This window comes from Peromyscus leucopus, chromosome 8b (genome assembly GCF_004664715.2).
Source record: "Peromyscus leucopus breed LL Stock chromosome 8b, UCI_PerLeu_2.1, whole genome shotgun sequence".
NCBI lineage: Eukaryota > Metazoa > Chordata > Mammalia > Rodentia > Cricetidae > Peromyscus > Peromyscus leucopus.
Genome location: NC_051086.1, coordinates 44,814,715 through 44,833,297, shown reverse-complemented (window position 1 = coordinate 44,833,297; position 18,583 = coordinate 44,814,715). Strand labels below are relative to the sequence as shown.

At 45.2% G+C, this 18,583-nt stretch overlaps 1 protein-coding gene across 10 annotated transcripts in view; it reads right to left on the bottom strand.

Moving 5' to 3' along the window:
- Specc1 (sperm antigen with calponin homology and coiled-coil domains 1) overlaps positions 1–18,583 on the bottom strand; it is a 280,028-nt gene that overhangs the window by 222,533 nt on the left and 38,912 nt on the right. The window contains exon 2 of one of the 10 annotated variants that reach the window (XM_037200767.1): positions 9,334–9,406. The exons of 7 other annotated variants lie outside the window; for them this stretch is intronic. Coding sequence is in view for 1 of the 3 variants with exons in the window: in XM_037200765.1 (XP_037056660.1) it covers positions 10,690–10,726 (37 nt within the window). In the remaining 2 variants the exon portion in view is untranslated. Of the gene's footprint in view, positions 1–1,459; positions 1,588–9,333; positions 9,407–10,689; positions 10,748–18,583 lie in introns of those variants that run through there. 2 more of the 10 variants (XM_037200765.1, XM_028857078.2) reach the window with 2 other exon arrangements.

Here is an 18,583-nt window from a genome sequence, read left to right as displayed (position 1 = left end):
CAAACACCAATGCACATTAAATAAATAAATAAATAAATAAATCTACCTTTAAAATAAATAAAGAGACAAGATACAGCACAGGAGAAAGTATTTGAAAACTGTAATGAACATACAATAATTCAAGAAGGCATTAATGTCCAGAATACACAAGGAACTCAATTCAACATCAAAACAAACACCAAATAATCTGAAATATTCCTCAAAAGAACACATACTTGACAGGCAGAGACAGGACAGGAATATCTCTAAGTTTGAGGCTAGCCTGCTCTACATAGTGAGTTCCAGGACAGTCAGGGCTCTATAGAGAAAACCCATCTCAAAGAATAAACACACACACACACACACACACACACACACACACACACACACACACACACACACGGCCAGTGGTTCTATTTTAAAACACTCAGTGCTGGACAGATGGCTCAGTGGATACATCGCTTGCTGTGCAAGTATGAAAACCTGAGTTCGAATCTCCAGAACCCAGGTCATGCGTCCTAAGCGATGGGAGTCAGATGAAGGCGAATCGGCTCCTACTATTTCCTGTGCTCTGGTACACGAGGAGATGGGAGGTCGGGCCCTAGAAAAACCCAAAGCTGGACGGCTTCATTCTTTCGCCTGTTCAGCAAGCATTCTGGGACTACCTCATGTACCTCAGACACCGTAGCCGGCATCATGGCACAAGGGCAGGCAAAATCAGCCCCACCCCTCCCACCTAGGGAACAGAAAACACAGGTTGCAAAAAAAAAGGGAAACAGCCAAGAAGGGACCTGCCCAAATCAGGAGGGGAGGCCTCTGGGTGACACTGTGGTGGTGGAAAGGGTGGCGGGGGGGGGGGGGGGAACAGCATTAGGGACTGAAACATCAAAGCCAGAGGAGGGAAGCCAGTAGGTGGGACTCGGTGGACCTGGGGGGGGGCATGCTGACCACATCATCTATCTGTCCTGTGTGCCAGGCAGACACAGCCCTCCTCAGGGACGGTCTCCGAGACCATCAAAGCATACATCAGCACAAGCTGGGTCACCAAAGCTGCTGCACAGCATTTCTCAATGGAGGGTCATTCTCCACCAAGGCTCCATGTACCATACGAAGCCGGAAGATTTACTTTACCTCATCAGAAAGAGAGACTGACCACAGTTCCTTGGAGGCCTGAGTATCCCAGAGGTCCTCACAATGCTGGACTCAGTGGACCCTTACTTACAACCTAAGAGCATCTCCCAGGACCCCATCCTTTCACCTGCCCCTCTGTCCCCTCCCCAGCTCCCCTGCTCGCTTCCCCTAGGGGAGGTGGGAAAGGCCACCTGTGGCTCGTTCTTCTGAAGCAGAGCTGCCTATTTCAGGCCCTTGCAGTTCCTCTCATGAGGAGGCCGTTACCACAGCAACCAGGTATGGCTTCCACACACACCTGCCTCGGGGGACCCCAAGTTGCTCCCCAAGTTGTAAGGCATTACTGACTTACCTCATGCACTCTCAGAATTACCCCCAAATCAATCCGTGTCCCCAAGTCTCTCTCTCTCTCATCTCTCTGGCAGCCTTCGTACCGACAGCACAATCAGTTTCTGCTTGTTAATGTCTCAGCCTGATACATTTCCTTCCTCCCTATAAACAGCGGTCTCTGTGACCAAACCCACCCTGCTGCAAGCCTTCCCAACAGGGCGTTTTAAATCTTAATTGTTACACTTGGCTTCGTTTCACTCTCCAGGTTTCTTACCCAGTCATTTGGTGTTTCCGTCTGTTAATAATGTAAGCTGGTTTGGGGGAATTGCAGAAGTCTTGGTGGCTGGGGATGGCAACGACTATGGGAAAAGGAGCTGATGACTAAATTCTGTAATCCTGGAGGAAAAGAACACTGAGGTGGGAGCAGAAGAAAAGACAAGGCAGGAAGGACTGGAGTGATGATGGAATTGGCACGGGGTGAAAAGGGACTGGATGTTGGCCAAGGAGGGGCCCCAACAAAGATGCAGACGCTCTGCAGGTGCTTTCCAGAAGAGCCACAGTTTTACGTCCCTCCTGGCTCAGTATCCAAAGGACCCCCTCGCATTCTCAGGGTGGCTTCATAGCTACACTCACAGTCAGTGACATGACTGACTCTTGCGTGTGTATGTCTCTTCCTCATCATGGCCTAGACTCCCCTGGTTGGCATCTCTGGCACGTCCTTATCTCCCAGGAGCATGCTGCTGCCTGCTTCTGATTAGGTACTGATGTCTGCTGGGTATTTAACTAGATGCTACAGTTTGCAAGCATCCTTCAAAGGTCTGTGTGCTAGAAGCTCGACCCCCAGTATGATGGCATTGAGTTGGGGGATCCTTTAAGAAGCCGGGTCTGTCAGGGGTGAGTCTACTACAATCATTCTGCTCAACAGACACAGTAATCCAACTGCCCTCCAGACTTAGATCTCTTTATTAATACAGGCCTCATCAGAGTTTCTTTGTGTGGTGGACAGCAGTTAATGTAGAAGCTCACAACTGACCAAAATGTAGGGAATAAATGTCAGGGAATTGCTCATCCACAAAGGGATCACACAGAAGAGGAGTAGGAAGACCCTAAGAGCCAGAGATTAGGGAAGACCAAAGCAGAGCTGTGTCTTCTGGATGAGTTCATGGCAGCTGTGGTGCCTACACCAGACCAGCATGAGATCAAACCAGTCAACACTGGAGCATGGAGGGGGAGGAGTGCATAACCCACCCCAGTGTGGAGTCATCTAGACAGCTGATGACTTCCAAGGGGAGAAGACTCAGTCTTCTTAAGGGTATAGACTCTGATGTGCTGACTATGATCCAGTGAATGGCCCCACACAGGAGTGTGTAAGACGCACAAATTGGACTCAATACACAGTTGTTTTGTTTAAAGAATTAAGGCAGGCTGGGGACCAGGACATTAATCCTAGCACTAGAGAAGCAGAGGTAGTTGGGCCTATGTGAGTTCAAGGCCAGACTGGTCTACAAGTGAGTTCCAGGCCAGCCAGAGCTACACAGTGAAACCCTGTCTAAAAAAAATTTAAAAAAAAAAAAAATGAGGAAAGAAAGATGGATGGATGGAGGGATAGATGGATAGAAGGAAGGAAGGAAGGAAAGATGGAAGGGAGGAAGGGAAGAAGGGATCTTAAAACAAAAATTTTAGAAAGTGGGGCCTGGGGGGAGATGGCTAGGTGGCTGGAGGTGCCACCTCTAGAAGCAATTGGCATAGCACTCCTGGGACTGTCCCAGCTCCCCCCACGATGCTGTCCTCTACCACGCTGTCATCTGAAAGCCCTCGGCAGAGGCTGAACACACAGGGCTGCACATCTTGTACTTCTGCCTCCAAAACGATGAGCTAAGAACTGCTTTTGAATATATAAAGTACTTGGTGTCCCTTCTTCTGTTATAGCAACAGAACACAGATTAAGAAATCGGATGAAAGGTTATTTTGAGCCTTGGCTGGCAGCTTTGAACCAACGAGATAAAGGACACGGTGACTCTGGGGGAGGGGGGCACTGAGCTCAGGAGGTCGTCACCACATTAACCCCGAGAACAGGGACAGAGCAGGGAAGAGACCAGCATGCATCAGTCCAGCAATGTTTCCTCCAGTACTTGGTGCTCAGCTTTCTCAACAAGTTCCATGCCTCTTCTTCTATAACCTAATTCAGGCTTCTGCTGCCTCGCAAATACTCAGTGCTGTTAAAATCTGTCATCTACTTTCCCAACTCTACATCTGGGATCCTGTTCCCAAGAATCTTCTCGTCTGTAGGTCTGGGACATTTCCTGATTATCTATTTATGTTACATGAATGTACTAACAGAGACTCACAAGAAATTCCAGCACTGAAGTATATTTACCCCCAAAGAGAGACAGGCCCTGCCCTGGGTCTATGTCCCTTTTTAGGGGGAACACCACACACAGCTTGGTATCACACACCCAGTGCCTTTTACAATGAGTTTGTATGTATATATGAAATAATTATGATTCTTAACACAACAGTAAGAATTTAAACATCCGTTTGATCACACTGTATAGTCTTACTTTAAAACGTACACTCTTGAGTAGGAAGATGCCTCGTTGGGAAAGTGCTTGCATTGTAAGCCTGGGGACCTGAGTTCAGATCCCAGCTCCAGGCACAGTACCATGTGCCTGGGTGTGTGGGAACACGCCACTCTGGGGCTTGCTGGCTATCCAGACTAGCTGAATCAGTGAGCTCCACGTGCAGTGACAGAGCCTGTCGCCGCTGAGGAAAATACTTGATGTTAATGTGTGGCCTCCAGATACCTATGCAAAGGGACCTACACACACACACACACACACACACACACACACACACACACACACGCACACACGCATGCACACGAACACACACGCGCACACACATGCACAATCACACAAAAAGTATGGTCTTGTCTTTTTCTTTTTGAGACGGGTCTCACTATGTAGCTATGACTGTTCTGGAACTCACTATGTAGACCAGGCTGTCCTTGACCTCAGAGATCTGCCTGCTCCTCCAGAGTGCTGGGATTAAAGGAAGGCCTGTGCCACCATGGTATTTTCTAAGACAAATCAAGAAGTCCGTGGTATTTCCTAAGATAAAGCAAGGGTGTGCATTATGTATATTTTACATTTTGATCTCTTTTGTAAATTTGTCAAATACAAACATTTCACTCATTTTTGTTCCTGTGCGTTAAGATTGCTAATCTTCACTTCCATATGTTCTTGTCATTGGGTATGACTCGCGTTGTTAGTGTTTTGCCAAATGGCGTTGCATGCCTGTGCACACCCACTGTGACTGTGAGACTGAACACCGTGTACTCATCGGCCTCCTGTATTTTTTCAGGAATCACCTGTCTAGAAGCTTTCCCATTTTTCTAGCTTATTTTTTTCTGATACGTGGGAATTCTTCATTACACGACAGTCTTTGTAGCAAGTGGGCCCCACATGTTTCTCTCTACCAGCCATTAGCCTGTCTTCACGGGGCAGCAGTTCCTAACCTGTGGAGTCTCCAGATTACAGGAAAGGTTTTCTTAAGCCAAAAGGATGACACATTTGACTCTATAAAACACATACAATGTACATTTGTACATACAAAATACATATATTTTCACTTTACATACTCTATACATCTACACACACCAGACACTTTCTGTGTGTGTTTGAAAGTGTAGTTTTTATTTCTTCACCTCCCAAAATCCACCTTATCTAGTTTCTTCTTTTGACAGCTACTTTACACATTCCACTCTCCCTATATGTCACAAAAGAATAAATTACCATGATGTGCTAATGAGACAGAAATACACCTCCCCCCCCACACACACACCAGATTATCCCAAATCTTACAATGGAAAATGTTGAAGACATAAAAATGATTATGAAATCCCAGCACTTGGGAGGCAGAGGCAGGTGGATCTCTGAGTTCAAGGCCATGCTGGTCTGCAGAGCGAGTTCCAGGTCAGCCAGAGTTGTTAACACAGAGAAAGCCTGTCTCAGAAAACCAACCCAACACACAAAGATGATGAGATAATAAAAAGTGGGGCTGGAGAGAGCACTGCCTGCTCCAACAGAAGATCCGATTTCAGCTCCCCGCACCCATGTCGGACTTCTCACCACCGCTCCTAACTCCAGCTTCAGGAGACGCAAGCACCCCTTTCTGGCCTCTGCAGACACCACACTCACATGCACAACCCCTCCCCCCACATATACACACAGATACAAAAATCTTTTAAAATATATCCGAGAGCATGGGGTTCCTTATAAATGATACTCGAAAAACAGTTTAGTATTATTATTAAATGTCACTCAAATCCAGCATCCACATCAACCAGCAGAGTAAATGGTAGAAGGAGATAAATCCCATAAAGGAGAAGACTCAGGGGGGAAAAAAAGTAGGACAGATTCAACTGTGGAAAAAAATACTAAATAGCACCATGTTTTTCCAATAAGTCATTTTTATTTTATTTATTTACTATTTATTTTAGGGGTTTTAGGGATTAAACCCAGGGTCTTGTATATGGCTAAGCAAGCATCTACCAAATTCATTTTTTCACTCCTTTGGTTATTCGAGACAGGGTTTCTCTGTGTAGTCCTGGCTGTCCTGGAACTCACTCTGTAGACCAGGTTGGCCTCTAACTTAGAGGTCTGCCTGCCTCTGCCTTCCCAAGTGCTGAGATTAAAAGCGTGCACCACCCCACCACCACCACCACCCCGGCCTTCCCAATTCAATTTTTAAGATTTATTTTATTTGAATTATGCATGTGTGTGTAGGTGGGTGGGTGTGTATACTTGGGTGCTGGTGCCGGCAGGGGTCAGAGGGAGGTATCAAATCCCCCGGAACTGCTGTTCTAGGCGGTTGTGAGCTACCTGGAGTGTGTACTAGGGGCTGAAGCAGAGCCCTCAGCAGGGTCAAGAAGTGCGCTTCACCACTTGGCATCTCTCCAGATCCACGAACAGCCTTCAGAGGTTAACAATGAGCTGGAGAAAGTAACTGGCAAAAACATGACAGACATCATGCTGTGACCGACAGAAACGGCCTCAGGAAGTAAGGCTTCTCTGTGCACTCATGGCTTTGCAAGTTTCAGACGGGGTTGGGGGTGGGCGGTGTGTGTGTGTGTGTGTGTGTGTGTGTGTGTGTGTGTGTGTGTGTGCTCCTCTCATGAAGGAATCAGAGCAAGGGTGACAGGAAAGGGCCCTGGAGTGAGGCACACCTCAGGCTGTGGTCCTCCAACCAAGCCCACTTCCCACCTTCCCACCAAAGCCAATGTCTCCTCAATTCTGGATCTACCGGTGGATGAAGGCATGGGTTAAGTCAGAATCTTCATCTAGTCATCTATGGGAACGTCCTCACAGAACGCCTGGAGTATTGCTTTATGAACCCCTTAGGCATCTTTGGTCGGATCAAGTTGACATTCAAGATTAACCATCACGTATAGTCCACTAAAGCCTCATGAAAATCAGCAGAGACAAGATGGATGCAAGACCTTAAAACACAGTCCAAACAAGCATGTGAAAATGGAGGTGTTCAGCCTCACACCTTGTTATCCCCATGGTGGCAAATAGATGAGATTAAGATGGAATGCTCGCACACAGTGGGTAGGAAGTAACCCAGAAGTACCTATCAGGCACCATGAAAAAGCTCACACTGGTCTGGAGCAGCTCGGGGGTACAGCCTGCGTTTCATGCTAGGCTCTGTGTTCAAGCCCCGTGACATACACCAAGTGTTCACACCCTTTGACCCAGTGATCCCACACTGTCAAGTTTTCAGATGTAACCCATAAACATGGAAAACATTCTTTGACCAAAGAAAGTCACCAAAGTGTTATTTATAATGCAAGAAACGGAAGGAATGAAGAAGAGGGGGAGGGGAAAAGACAGGGTGGAACGGAGGAGGACGGGGGAGAGGGGGAGAGAGGAGAAGCAAAGCAACCTCATTTTTTAGTTTTAAATTTTTTTATTTTTCCAATTAATTGATTGATTATTGAGACAGAGTCTCACTATGTAGTCCTGGCTGGCCTAGAACTCACAGCGATCTACCTGCCTCTGCTTTCTGAGTGCTAGGGACAAAGGCACGACTCACCACACCCGCCTTCTTTTTTTTAAACCTAATTTTTAGAAACAGACTAGTTAATTTATTGGGTGATCACACAACAGGATGCTATGCCTTATTTAAAACAACTGTAAGAGCACACCACACTGAAATATTCTCAGGCTCACTTACAAGCAGAAATAGGGAGACATTCACAGCTGACTTGGAGTGTGGGCAAGTCACTGTTCTTGCTAACTTCCAATTGCTCACGCTTGTATCGGCGCATAGCTCTGGACCAGGAAGTCAAGACAAGGCTTCCCACTTTGCCTGCACCATCACCTGTCTGTCCGGCGCCTGACCTTGCTGTGCCTCCACCCCCTCACGTGTGAAGTAAAGGCCACAAAGCTAGCTACCTCGGGAGCGACTGTGAGCCATGAATGGCTGGAATAGCGCTTGCAAAGCACAGGACAGCATTGCCTGTTCCGGGTGAGAACTCCAGAACATTACTTTTGTCGTTTAACATTTGAAAAATAAAACTGAAGTGAGTTTTTTTTTTAAAAAAAGGATGGCTTACATGCAAGGGTTCTTTTCCAATTCCGGAGTTTTAAGTGAAAGCCGAGCGAGGCTCATTTTGCATTCTCCTCTGCCTTTAAGGGGTTTCTGTCTAGATGACACTTGACAGTAACTTGCTTGGCAATGGGAAGGTCCTGGAAAGTGCAACCCAGCTACTCTAGAAAAGACCCCTGGCCGGGCAGCGGTGGCACACGCCTTTAATCCCAGCACTCGGAAGGCAGAACCAGGCGGATCTCTGTGAGTTCGAGGCCAGCCTGGTCTATAGAGAGATCCAGGACAGGCACCAAAACTACACAGAGAAACCCTGTCTCAAAAAACAAACAAATAAAAAAGACCCCTATGTGACATAGGGGTGTAGAGAATGGAACTTTCCTGGGACAAAAGGAGCCCCCTGGATGAGAACTCCAGCAGAGGCTGCAGAGATACGCCCTTCACCTTTGCATTCTGAAAGGGAGGATACATTTTGCAACTTACATATGAACCCCTCCAATTACTGATCTAAACCATTCCAATAAAAAGTTAAGAGTCGACCGGAAAAGAAAATCAAAACCCAAAGCCCAGAAAACAGAGTAGAAACTAAGAATAGAAATCCAGGCTCCTTTGTAAGATATATCAAAGTATTGACAGCCTTCTGCAGGGTCTGGGAGGAGGGTCACAGAAGAAACCACAGAACACATAGCTTCCTAGAAAAGCCACGACCATTGTCCTGTCTTTACTTTGAAATTCTCCCATCTGGGATTTCAGACCCCAGAACAAAGTTTGGCCCAGATGTTGAGCACTGGGATAGAATCTACCCTCCGCTAGATGCAAGGTCACACTCCACATGCTGATGTCCTCCAGGAGAAATGACTCTCGATCCTTCTGTGGACCCAGAACCTTAGCTAGAGGTTTTTCTCCACAGGACTTTAGACTTCTACCCCAACCAAAAGAACGCACCAAGCAGGCCTAGTCTCCGTCCTTATGAGGAGACCACTGCATTTCTAGTGACTAGCACCCAAGGAGAAGGCTTCTCCGAAGAATTTTATACAGTAGCTTCAGCATGAATCATCCTGACTTTGCACGATGAAAAAAAAAAAAAAAAAAGTGACTCACAAGAAGACGGTTCCTCCCAAGATAGTATATGAGTTAAATGCATTTTCAGCCCCCAAAGCTCCTGTGGTCCACACCCCCAACAGAAGAAGGCAGTGCTGCTGTGTAAGTGGCGACCTCTTCCCCAGACAGAGCCATCTCCTAAGACTTTCCACCCCTATCTTAAAGGATAACCAGCTTCGTACTTACTGCAAAGCCCGAGTCCTGGGAGCCGCTGGCCTCAGCCAGGAAGCCCTCTGCACTGTTCTGAACCAGTTGCTGCCTGGGAGGAAAACCACATTCAGCGAGCACTTGGGCAAGGCCTGCTCAGGAAGCAGGCGGGCTCTGCTCCCCACGCCACTCCCTCCCCGCCCCCTAACACACATACTTACAAGTTCACATCTATACGTGATGCAAAATCAAATTTCTCTCTGACTGACTCCCACGCACTTAATTTAGACTTCTCCAAAATTAAAAATGTAAGGATGTTGGCTGGCTAGGAATAAAAGGGAACTCCAACCCACAAGGGGCACAAATACAAACACCCTGAGATGTCTAACCAAAAGAAAAAGCCAGTCTGGCCTCAAGCTTCAGCCCCCCCCCCCCCCATGAGTGCGGCTGGCTGTAGAGTTCTAGGTTGAGAGGAAGTCAGGAACCAGGAAGCTCTTCAAAGCAGGCTGCTCCCAGGAGCCAACTGAAAGGTCTCAGCGGCCTCTTAGCCACTGGGCTTTCAGTAATTTGTTGTGATTTCCTTTTTTCATCCTAAATAAATAGGTTCATACTTAATTTTTAACTCAGAAAGCTCCCCAATGATACACCCACTCTCATAAGACCTGGCTGGCCTGCCCCCTTCCACTCTGTGGACTCAGCGAACCCCTGTGACCACTAGCTGCTGCACCAGGGGCAACGACACTTTGCAGGAAACATGCGCAAGAAATTCTATGATGGTAAACACCAAGGAAACAGCCTGGGAAAAGGAGGCAGAATCCACTATAAATAAAATGCAAAAGCCAATGATGGGCGAGCGTACCCGTATAGCCTTTGGTTCCGTTGTGTGCTGGTACAAGGCAGACTACGAAATAATCACAAACAAGCATGTCATCACCTCAGTGTGAGGTGTCCTCTGGAGGCTCCTGTGTTTGAGCACATGGTCCCCAGCTGGTGGCGATGCTTTGGGAGGGTGTGAGACCTGTAGGGCATGGACCCTGACTGGAGTCACTGGAGGTGGGTCCTTGAACGTTCTACTGGATTCTGGCTCCAGATGGAGCGTTCGCTAACACTTGGTCCTTACCATATGGAGACGTAGCTATGGGCTCCTTCTGTGCCCACCCTTGATGAACTGAGACCCTCTCAAACTATGTGCTAAATCAAGGCCTTCCTCCCCTCAGCCACTTCTAGCAGGCGTTTTATCACAGACGTGACAAAAAAAATATACAAAAAACAATGGGGGTCAGGATCACCTTGGTTACAAACAACAATAAGTAAAATACTTAAAAGTCTAATTGGTCACATTACAGTGTGTCCAGATCATTCACCCTTACGCCACGGTCAGCCACGATACTTTACCCTCTATCTGCACTGAATGCGTTAGTCTGCTTTCCATCCTGTCAAAACACCCGGCAAACTCAAATAAAAGAGGGAAGGTTTGCTTTGACTCAGGGCTCTAGAGGAGTCATTGCTTCTGGTCCTGTGTGGTACGGCCCACCGTACATGGCAGAGCCAAGCAGCTCACCTCATGGCAGCTGGAAAAACCAGAGAACAGAAGGGCCAGGGTGAAAATGTATCCTCCAAGAGCAGGATCCCAGAGCCAGTGAGATAGCTCAGCAGGGAAAGGCACTTGTCACCCAGCTTGACAGGTGGATCCCCAGAGCACACACATTGGTGGAAAGAACGAACCAAATCTACAGCATTGTCTTCTGATTTCTATCCCCTCCAACAGCATTAGCATGTACACACTCACACACACACATACACACACGCTCACACACACATACACACACATATAAATACATATACACTGGCACACAAACATACACAGAGACATACACATATAAACACACCACTCACATATACATACATACACACTCACACAGATACATACTCACATACACATTCATACACACACAAACACAAATATGTATAATAATAATAAATGACTTTTTAAAAGAAAAGAAAGTGCTGTTAATGACCTAATTTTTCCAATGAGGATCACCTCCCATATTATCCACTATCTACCAGAACTTCAGTTATCAAAGCACAAATCAACTGATCCATCCACAAGATCAGAGCATCCACAACCCAATAAACTCCCAATAAACTTCTGGACTAGAGGTGTGGCTTTTGACACGTGAGCTTTTGAGGGTCCTTTAAAATCCAAAGAATAGTGGCTGGGGACACAGCTCAGTGGTAGAATATTTACCTGGTGTGGTGGTTTGAAAGAAAATGGCCCCCAGAGGGAGAGGCACTATTAGGAGGTATGGCTTTGTTGGAGTAGGTGTGGCCTTGAAGGAAGTGTGTCACTGTGGAGGTGGGCTATGAGGTCTCATATGCTCAAGCCATGCCTAGTGTCTCAGACCACTTCCTACTGCTTTCAAGTCAAGGTATAGGATTCTCAGCTCCTTCTCCAGCACCATGCTACCTACATGCCATCAGGTCGCACAATGATGATAATGGACCAAACCTCTGAAAATGTAAGCCACCTCAATTAAATGTTTTCCTTTATAAACATTGCCATGGTCCTGGTGTCTCTTCACAGCAATAGAAACCCTAAGACAGAAGTTGGTACCACTGACTAGGGTATTGCTGTGATAGGCCTGACCATGCTTTTGTTTCAAGAAATATGGACCTTGGGACTGTGGATTAGAAAAGCAGTTGAACACTTTAAGTGCTGCTTAATGGGCTGTCCTAGTAGGAACATGGAAGTCAGTGGTGCTGAGCATGATTCGAACTGTGGGTGCCTGACTCAAGATGTTTCAGAGGAAAGAATTTTAGTATGTTGCCTAGACACCATTCTTGTGATATTTTGGTGAAGAATATGACTGCTTTTTGCCCTTGTCTGAAGAGTCTGCCTGAGGCTAAAGTGAAGAGTTTTGGATTAATTCCATTGGCAGAAGAAATCTAAAAAAAATCCAAGTATAGACACTGTGGTTATTAGTGGTAACTCTAATGAAGATTGATAATGAAAAGGAGCAAGCTGAGCAGAGTAAATTACAAAATGTAGAACAATTTGAGGAGAAATGGACACCAGGAGTGGAGTTAACTGGGATGGAGCTAAGTCCTGTGTTCCAGGAGATAAACAGATTAAGAAATGAAATAAAGAGAGTGATGATAAGTCAATCGACTTGGGGCAAAAGATCGCACACCCCAGTCACAACATTTGTACGACCTTCGTGAAAAAAAAAGAGAATCTCAAAAAAAAAAAAAAAAAAAAGAAAAGCTTAGAGCCAGGTGTGGTGGTGCAGGCCTTAAATGCCAGCACTGGGAAGGCAGAGCCTGGTGGATCTCGGAGTTTGAAGCCAGCCTGGACTACAGAGCAAGTTCTAGAATAGCCAAGCTTAGGTAGTGAAGGACACGATTGAAAACAGAAGGCTGGTGAAGATGTAATTGAACAAGGGGGCCATGTTCCAGCCCCAGTAAGCAGCAGAACTTGTCAGCTTCAGCCACATAGCTCTGGCTTCAAGGATAGAAGAAAGGCGTTATGGAACCTTCCTCCGTGACTATGGAAAGCCGCTGAGGTCATATGTCAGGGGTGTCCTGAATGGAGCCTACAGAGGCCACTGTGAAGCTGTATAGTTGAAGCCTGGATTGCCTTGGAGACCCCAAGATGTTGGAGATATCAGAGCCATGGGATATCTGCTGAGAAAGCCACTAAAAGGGAGTGGAACCAGCCCAAGGGAAAGAAGTGTGTTGCATTCAACAGAACTGAAAGGAGTTGGAGATCTGAAGAGCCCTTTGACATCAGACATGGAGATGCAGAGTTTGGAGCTTGCCCACCTGGTTTTTGGTCTTCCTTGGTCCAGTATTTCCTCACTTTCTTTGAAACTGTTATAGACTATGGGGACTTTTGGAGATGGACTGAATGCATTTTTTTTTTTTTTTTTGTTTTTCGAGACAGGGTTTCTCTGTTGCTTTGCGCTTTTCCTGGAACTCATTGGTAGCCCAGGCTGCCCGAACTCACAGATCGCCTGCTCTGCCTCCCGAGTGCTGGGATTAAAGGCGTGCGCCACCACCGCCCGGCGACTGAATGCATTTTTGCATTATAATATGGCTATAAGCTTTTGGGGGTCAGGGAATAGAAGGTGGTAGTTTGAAAGAAAATTGCCCCCAAAGGGTGTGGCACTATTAGGAGGTGTGGCTCTGTTGGAGTAGGTATGGCCTTGTTGGAGGAAGGGTGTCACTGTGGATTCAGGCTTTGAAGTCTCATATATGCTCAAGCCACACCCAGTGTTTCAGACCACTTCCTGTTGCCTGTGTGTCAAGACGTGGGATTCTCAGTTCCTTCTCCAGCACCGTATCTGCCTGCACACCACCATGTTGCACAATGATGATAATGGACTAAACCTCTGAGAATGCAAACCACCCAAATCAAATGTTTTTCCTTTACAAGAGTTGCCATGGTCATAGTGTCTCTTCACAGCGATAGAAACCCTAATTAAGACACCAGGCATTCACAAGGCCCTAAGTCCAATCCTTACTACCTAAAAACAAATCCAAACAGTAAAACAGACTCTTTAATGGAACAAGAGCAAATTAAATCTAGCAACACATACAAATGATGCTATGCCATGATCAAAGGAGATTTACACCAGCAATTTTAGATTGATATCACAAATGAGAACCAGACAACATAATTCACATTAAAAGAATAAAAAGAAAACCCACACAACCATTTCAACAAATGTAGAAAAAAAAAACACTTGACAGAACCCAATAGACTTTTATGATAAAAAAAAAAAAACATTTAACCACTAGGAATAAAATGGAATTTCCTCAACACAACAAAGGGCAACAACAAAATGCCCACAACCAGCATTGTATGCAATGTGAAAGTCTGAAATCTGTCACTCGAGGCCAGAAACAAGACCAACGTTCTCTGCTCTCCTGACGTCTAGTCAGCACTGTCCAGGAGACTTTAGTCGGGGCATTTAGGCAAGAGAAGGAAAGAGAGGGTACTGAGAAGGTTAGAAAGATAAAACCATCTCTACTAACATAATGGGACCTTGTGAGATATAGAAGGGGATGTCTACGATTTAGAAGGGGATGTCTACGATTTAGAAGGGGATGCCTACAATTTAGAAGGGAATGTCTACAATTTAGAAGGGGATGTCTCCAGCTCAAAGGCTAATGAGAAGGGACCAGCAAGTTCACAAAAAAAAAAAAAAAAAAAAAAAAAACAAGATCAAGGCACAAAATCTATTGTGTTTTTATACGCTTGCAGGAATAACTCCTAACACACCCAGAAAACAATTCCATTTTCAGCAACAGCCCCACAGTAAAGCGCTTGCCTCAAAAGCATGACAATCTGAGTCTCATCCCCAGAGCCAATGTACAAGTCCCAGGCATGCTGGCTAGTGCTTGTAATTCTAGCATTAGAGAGGCAGAGACGGGAGAATCCTTGAGGCTTGCTGGCCAGTTAGTCCAGCCTAACTGGTGAGCTCTGAACTAATGAGAGACCCTGTCTCAGAAGAGGTAAACCATGCTCCAAGGGATAAAACCCAAAGCTGTCCTTTCACTTCCACATTCATGTGTACACACCATACACAAGCACGTGCACTCACACATGAACATTCACATGTACATATATATTCATGCATTAAAAAACTCTAAAGTGTTTACAAATAAATAAGCAGAAGATGTGTTCGCTGCTAACTGCAAAGCATCACTGAAAAACCTGAAAGGGTGAGCCCAGCATTCAGGGTTAAAAGGCTTGCCTGATCGCCTGAGATCAATTTCCCAGAAGTCATCTGGGAGAAGGAGAGAACCAGTTCCCACAGGTTATCCTCTGGTGTGCATGTGCCTACACACATATACATACTCACATAAAATAAATGTTTTTAAAATTAAAATTGAAAAACTAAGGTACATGGACAGACATTGGTATGTGTCACGAAACAGGAGGAGCTCTGTGAGGTCCAGGCCAGCCTGGTCTACATATCAAATTCCAGGATAGCCAGGGCTACATAAAGAGACCCTGTTAGTTTTTTTTTTTTTTTTTTTTGTGATATATATTTTTTATTTTACAATACCATTCAGTTCTACATATCAGCCATGGGTTCCCCTATTCTCCCCCTCCCACGCCCTCCCTTACCCCAGCCACCCTCCATTCCCACCTCCTCCAGGACAAGTCCTCCCCGAGGACTGTGATCAACTTGGTAGACTCAGTCCAGGAGGTCCAGTCCCTTCCTCCCAGACTAAGCCAAGTGTCCCTGCATAAGTTCCTGGTTTCAAACAGCCAATTCATGCAATGAGCACAGGACTTGGTCCCACTGCCTAGATGCCTCCCAAACTGATCAAGCCAATCAACTGTCTCACCTATTCAGAGGCCTGATCCAGCTGTGAGCCCTCAGCCTTTGGTTCATAGTTCATGTGTTTCCATTCATTTGGCTATTTTTTTTCAATAATTGAGTAAAACTGAAAATTTATTATATGCCACAGTCGTCCTAGAGACCTCCATGCTATATATATATAGAGCCTTTATGGTTCTATGGGTTGTGGTCTGATTTGTTCATTTTATATCTAGAATCCACCAATGAGTGAGTACATACCATAACTGTCTTTCTGGGTTTGGGTTACCTCACTCAGGATGATTTTTTCTAGTTCCATCCATTTGCCTGCAAATTTCATGCTTTCATTGTTTTTCTCTGCTGAGTAGTACTCCATTGTGTATATGTACCACATTTTTTTCATCCATTCTTCCGTTGATGGGCATCTAGGTTGTTTCCAGGTTCTGGCTATTACAAATAGTGCTGCTATGAACATAGCTGAGCATGTATCTTTATGGTATGTATCAGCATTCTTTGGGTATATGCCCAAGAGTGGTATGCTGGGTCTTGAGGTAGTTTGATTCCTAATTTTCTGAGAAACCGCCATACTGATTTCCACAGTGGTTGTACAAGTTTACATTCCCACCAACAGTGGAGGAGGGTTCCCTTTGCTCCACATCCTCTCCAACATTGGTTGTCATTGGTGTTTTTGATCTTAGCCATTCTAACAGGTGTAAGGTGGTATCTCAGAGTCGTTTTGATTTGCATTTCTCTGATGATTAAGGATGTTGAGCATTTCTTTAAATGTCTTTCAGCCATTTGTAGTTCTTGTTTTGTGAATTCTCTGTTTAGCTCTTTAGCCCATTTTTTTAATTGGACTGTTCAGTGCTTTGATGTCTAGTTTCTTGAGTTCTTTATATATTGTGGAGATCAATCCTCTGTCAGATGTGGGGTTGGTGAAGATCTTTTCCCAATCTGTTGGCTGTCTTTTTGTCTTATTGACTGTGTCTTTTGCCCTGCAAAAGCTTCTCAGTTTTGAGAGGTCCCATTTATTAATGGTTGTGCTCAGGGTCTGTGCTGTCGGTGTTTTATTTAGGAAATGGTCTCCAGTTATGGGCTCTCTGTTGGAGGTCACAGGGTAGGTCTAAATCTGGGCCCTCCTGGGCTTCTGAGATGGATCCCTGACCACCTCCCACAGATGGGACAGTTCACAGAGTAACACAGCTGCACAGAGCTTGGGAGGCACATAAAGGCTGAAGATACTTGCTTTAGGAATGTCCCTGAAGATAGGAGCCTTAGTTGTGCTCTGACTGATGAACTGTTTTTAAAAAAATTATTTATTTTATTTTTATGTGTGCATGGGTGTTTTGTCTGCAAGTGTGTCTGTGCATCCTGTGTGTAGTACCCACAGAGACCAGAGGGGGCGACAGATCCTCCAGTCCTGGAGTTACAGTGGTAAGCTGCCACGTACAACACAGAAATGAACTGTTTCACTACCAGCAGAGTATAACTGCAGCCTGTCTGCATGGACAGTACGCAATTCCTGCACAGACCTGCTCTGCACTGCATCACAGAACACCAGCCAGAAATCTGGCTCTCATAAAAAAAAAAAAAAAAAAAAAGATTTTTAAAGTATGAATTACTTGGCAAGTAATTTAAAAGATAATATTGGAAGTAGTTTATGATATAGAACAAGGACTATATATTTTTGGAAAATACATATCACAAATGATTAGAACCTACATTTATATTTATTAAGAATTATTTTCGGCCGGGCGGTGGTGGCACATGCCTTTATTCCCAGCACTCGAGAGGCAGAGGCAGGTGGATCTCTGTGAGTTCAAGGCCAGCCTGGGCTACCAAGTAAGTTCCAGGAAAGGCACAAAGCTACACAAAGAAACCCTGTCTTGAAAAAACCAAAAAAAAAAAAAAAAAAAAGAATACTGGGGGGGGGGGGGGGGGGGGGGCGAGAGGGGAGAAAGGGAATCTGTGGCTATTATGTTGAAAAATTGTTTAAAAAAAAAAAAAAAAAAAAAAGAATTATTTTCACTGACTAGTAAGATGACAGAAAATTTTAAGTTTCTTTATGTTTTTTAAATTTTCTACACTACAGTAAATATTTGACAATTTGGGGAGTCAGCATAAAATGACATTTATTTACATAATTTTTATCTACAGAACATGACTGCTTGCTTGCTTTTTGTTTTGTTTTGTTTTCCTTTAGTTTTTTGAGACATTTTAGTTTTCTCTCTTTAGCCCTGACTGTCCTGGAACTTGTTCTGTAGATTGGGCTAGCCTCAAACTCACAGAGATCTGCCTGCCTCTTCCTTCTGTGTGGGCCACCATGCCTGACAACTGCTTTCTTTAGAACAAGAAAATCTACAAATGACAGATACTGCTTCTTTTGTCAAAGACTTCTTCAAGCAAGGCAGTATGCATGGTCATTTGCATTTACAATAATACAGTGGTAAACAGTGGATATTAATATTTTTATCTGTCTCTTAACCAGCACTTAGACTTCTAAACCACGGTATTGGCCACTTGCTAAGATGTAAGTGTGCAAGAGGACCAACAATTTTGAAACAGTGAAAACTATACTGGAAGCATGCGGTTGTGCCCATGTGCCCGACAGCATCAGATGCTGCTTGTACAGCTCCACAGCTTACACCACAGAAAGCAAGCTCAGCCAGACTAAGAAAGGCTTTCTTAATTGTAGCTGTAGTTGATTTCCTCTGCAAGCACTGCAATCATGTTCTGGATCCCTGAGCAACAGAGTGAGGAGACTGATTACCATGCCACTCAAAGGCATCCATGAGCATGGAGGCTGGAGAGTGCCCTGGAGGCCAAGCCCAGATGCACCCTGCAGAAGGAGGAACCTCCACCTGGGCTACGTTCATGTCTCAATGAGAAACCTGCCAGCTCTCCAAAGAACAAGAATTCCCTAAATCTTTGCCCAAACCAAACCTTTAAAAAAAATG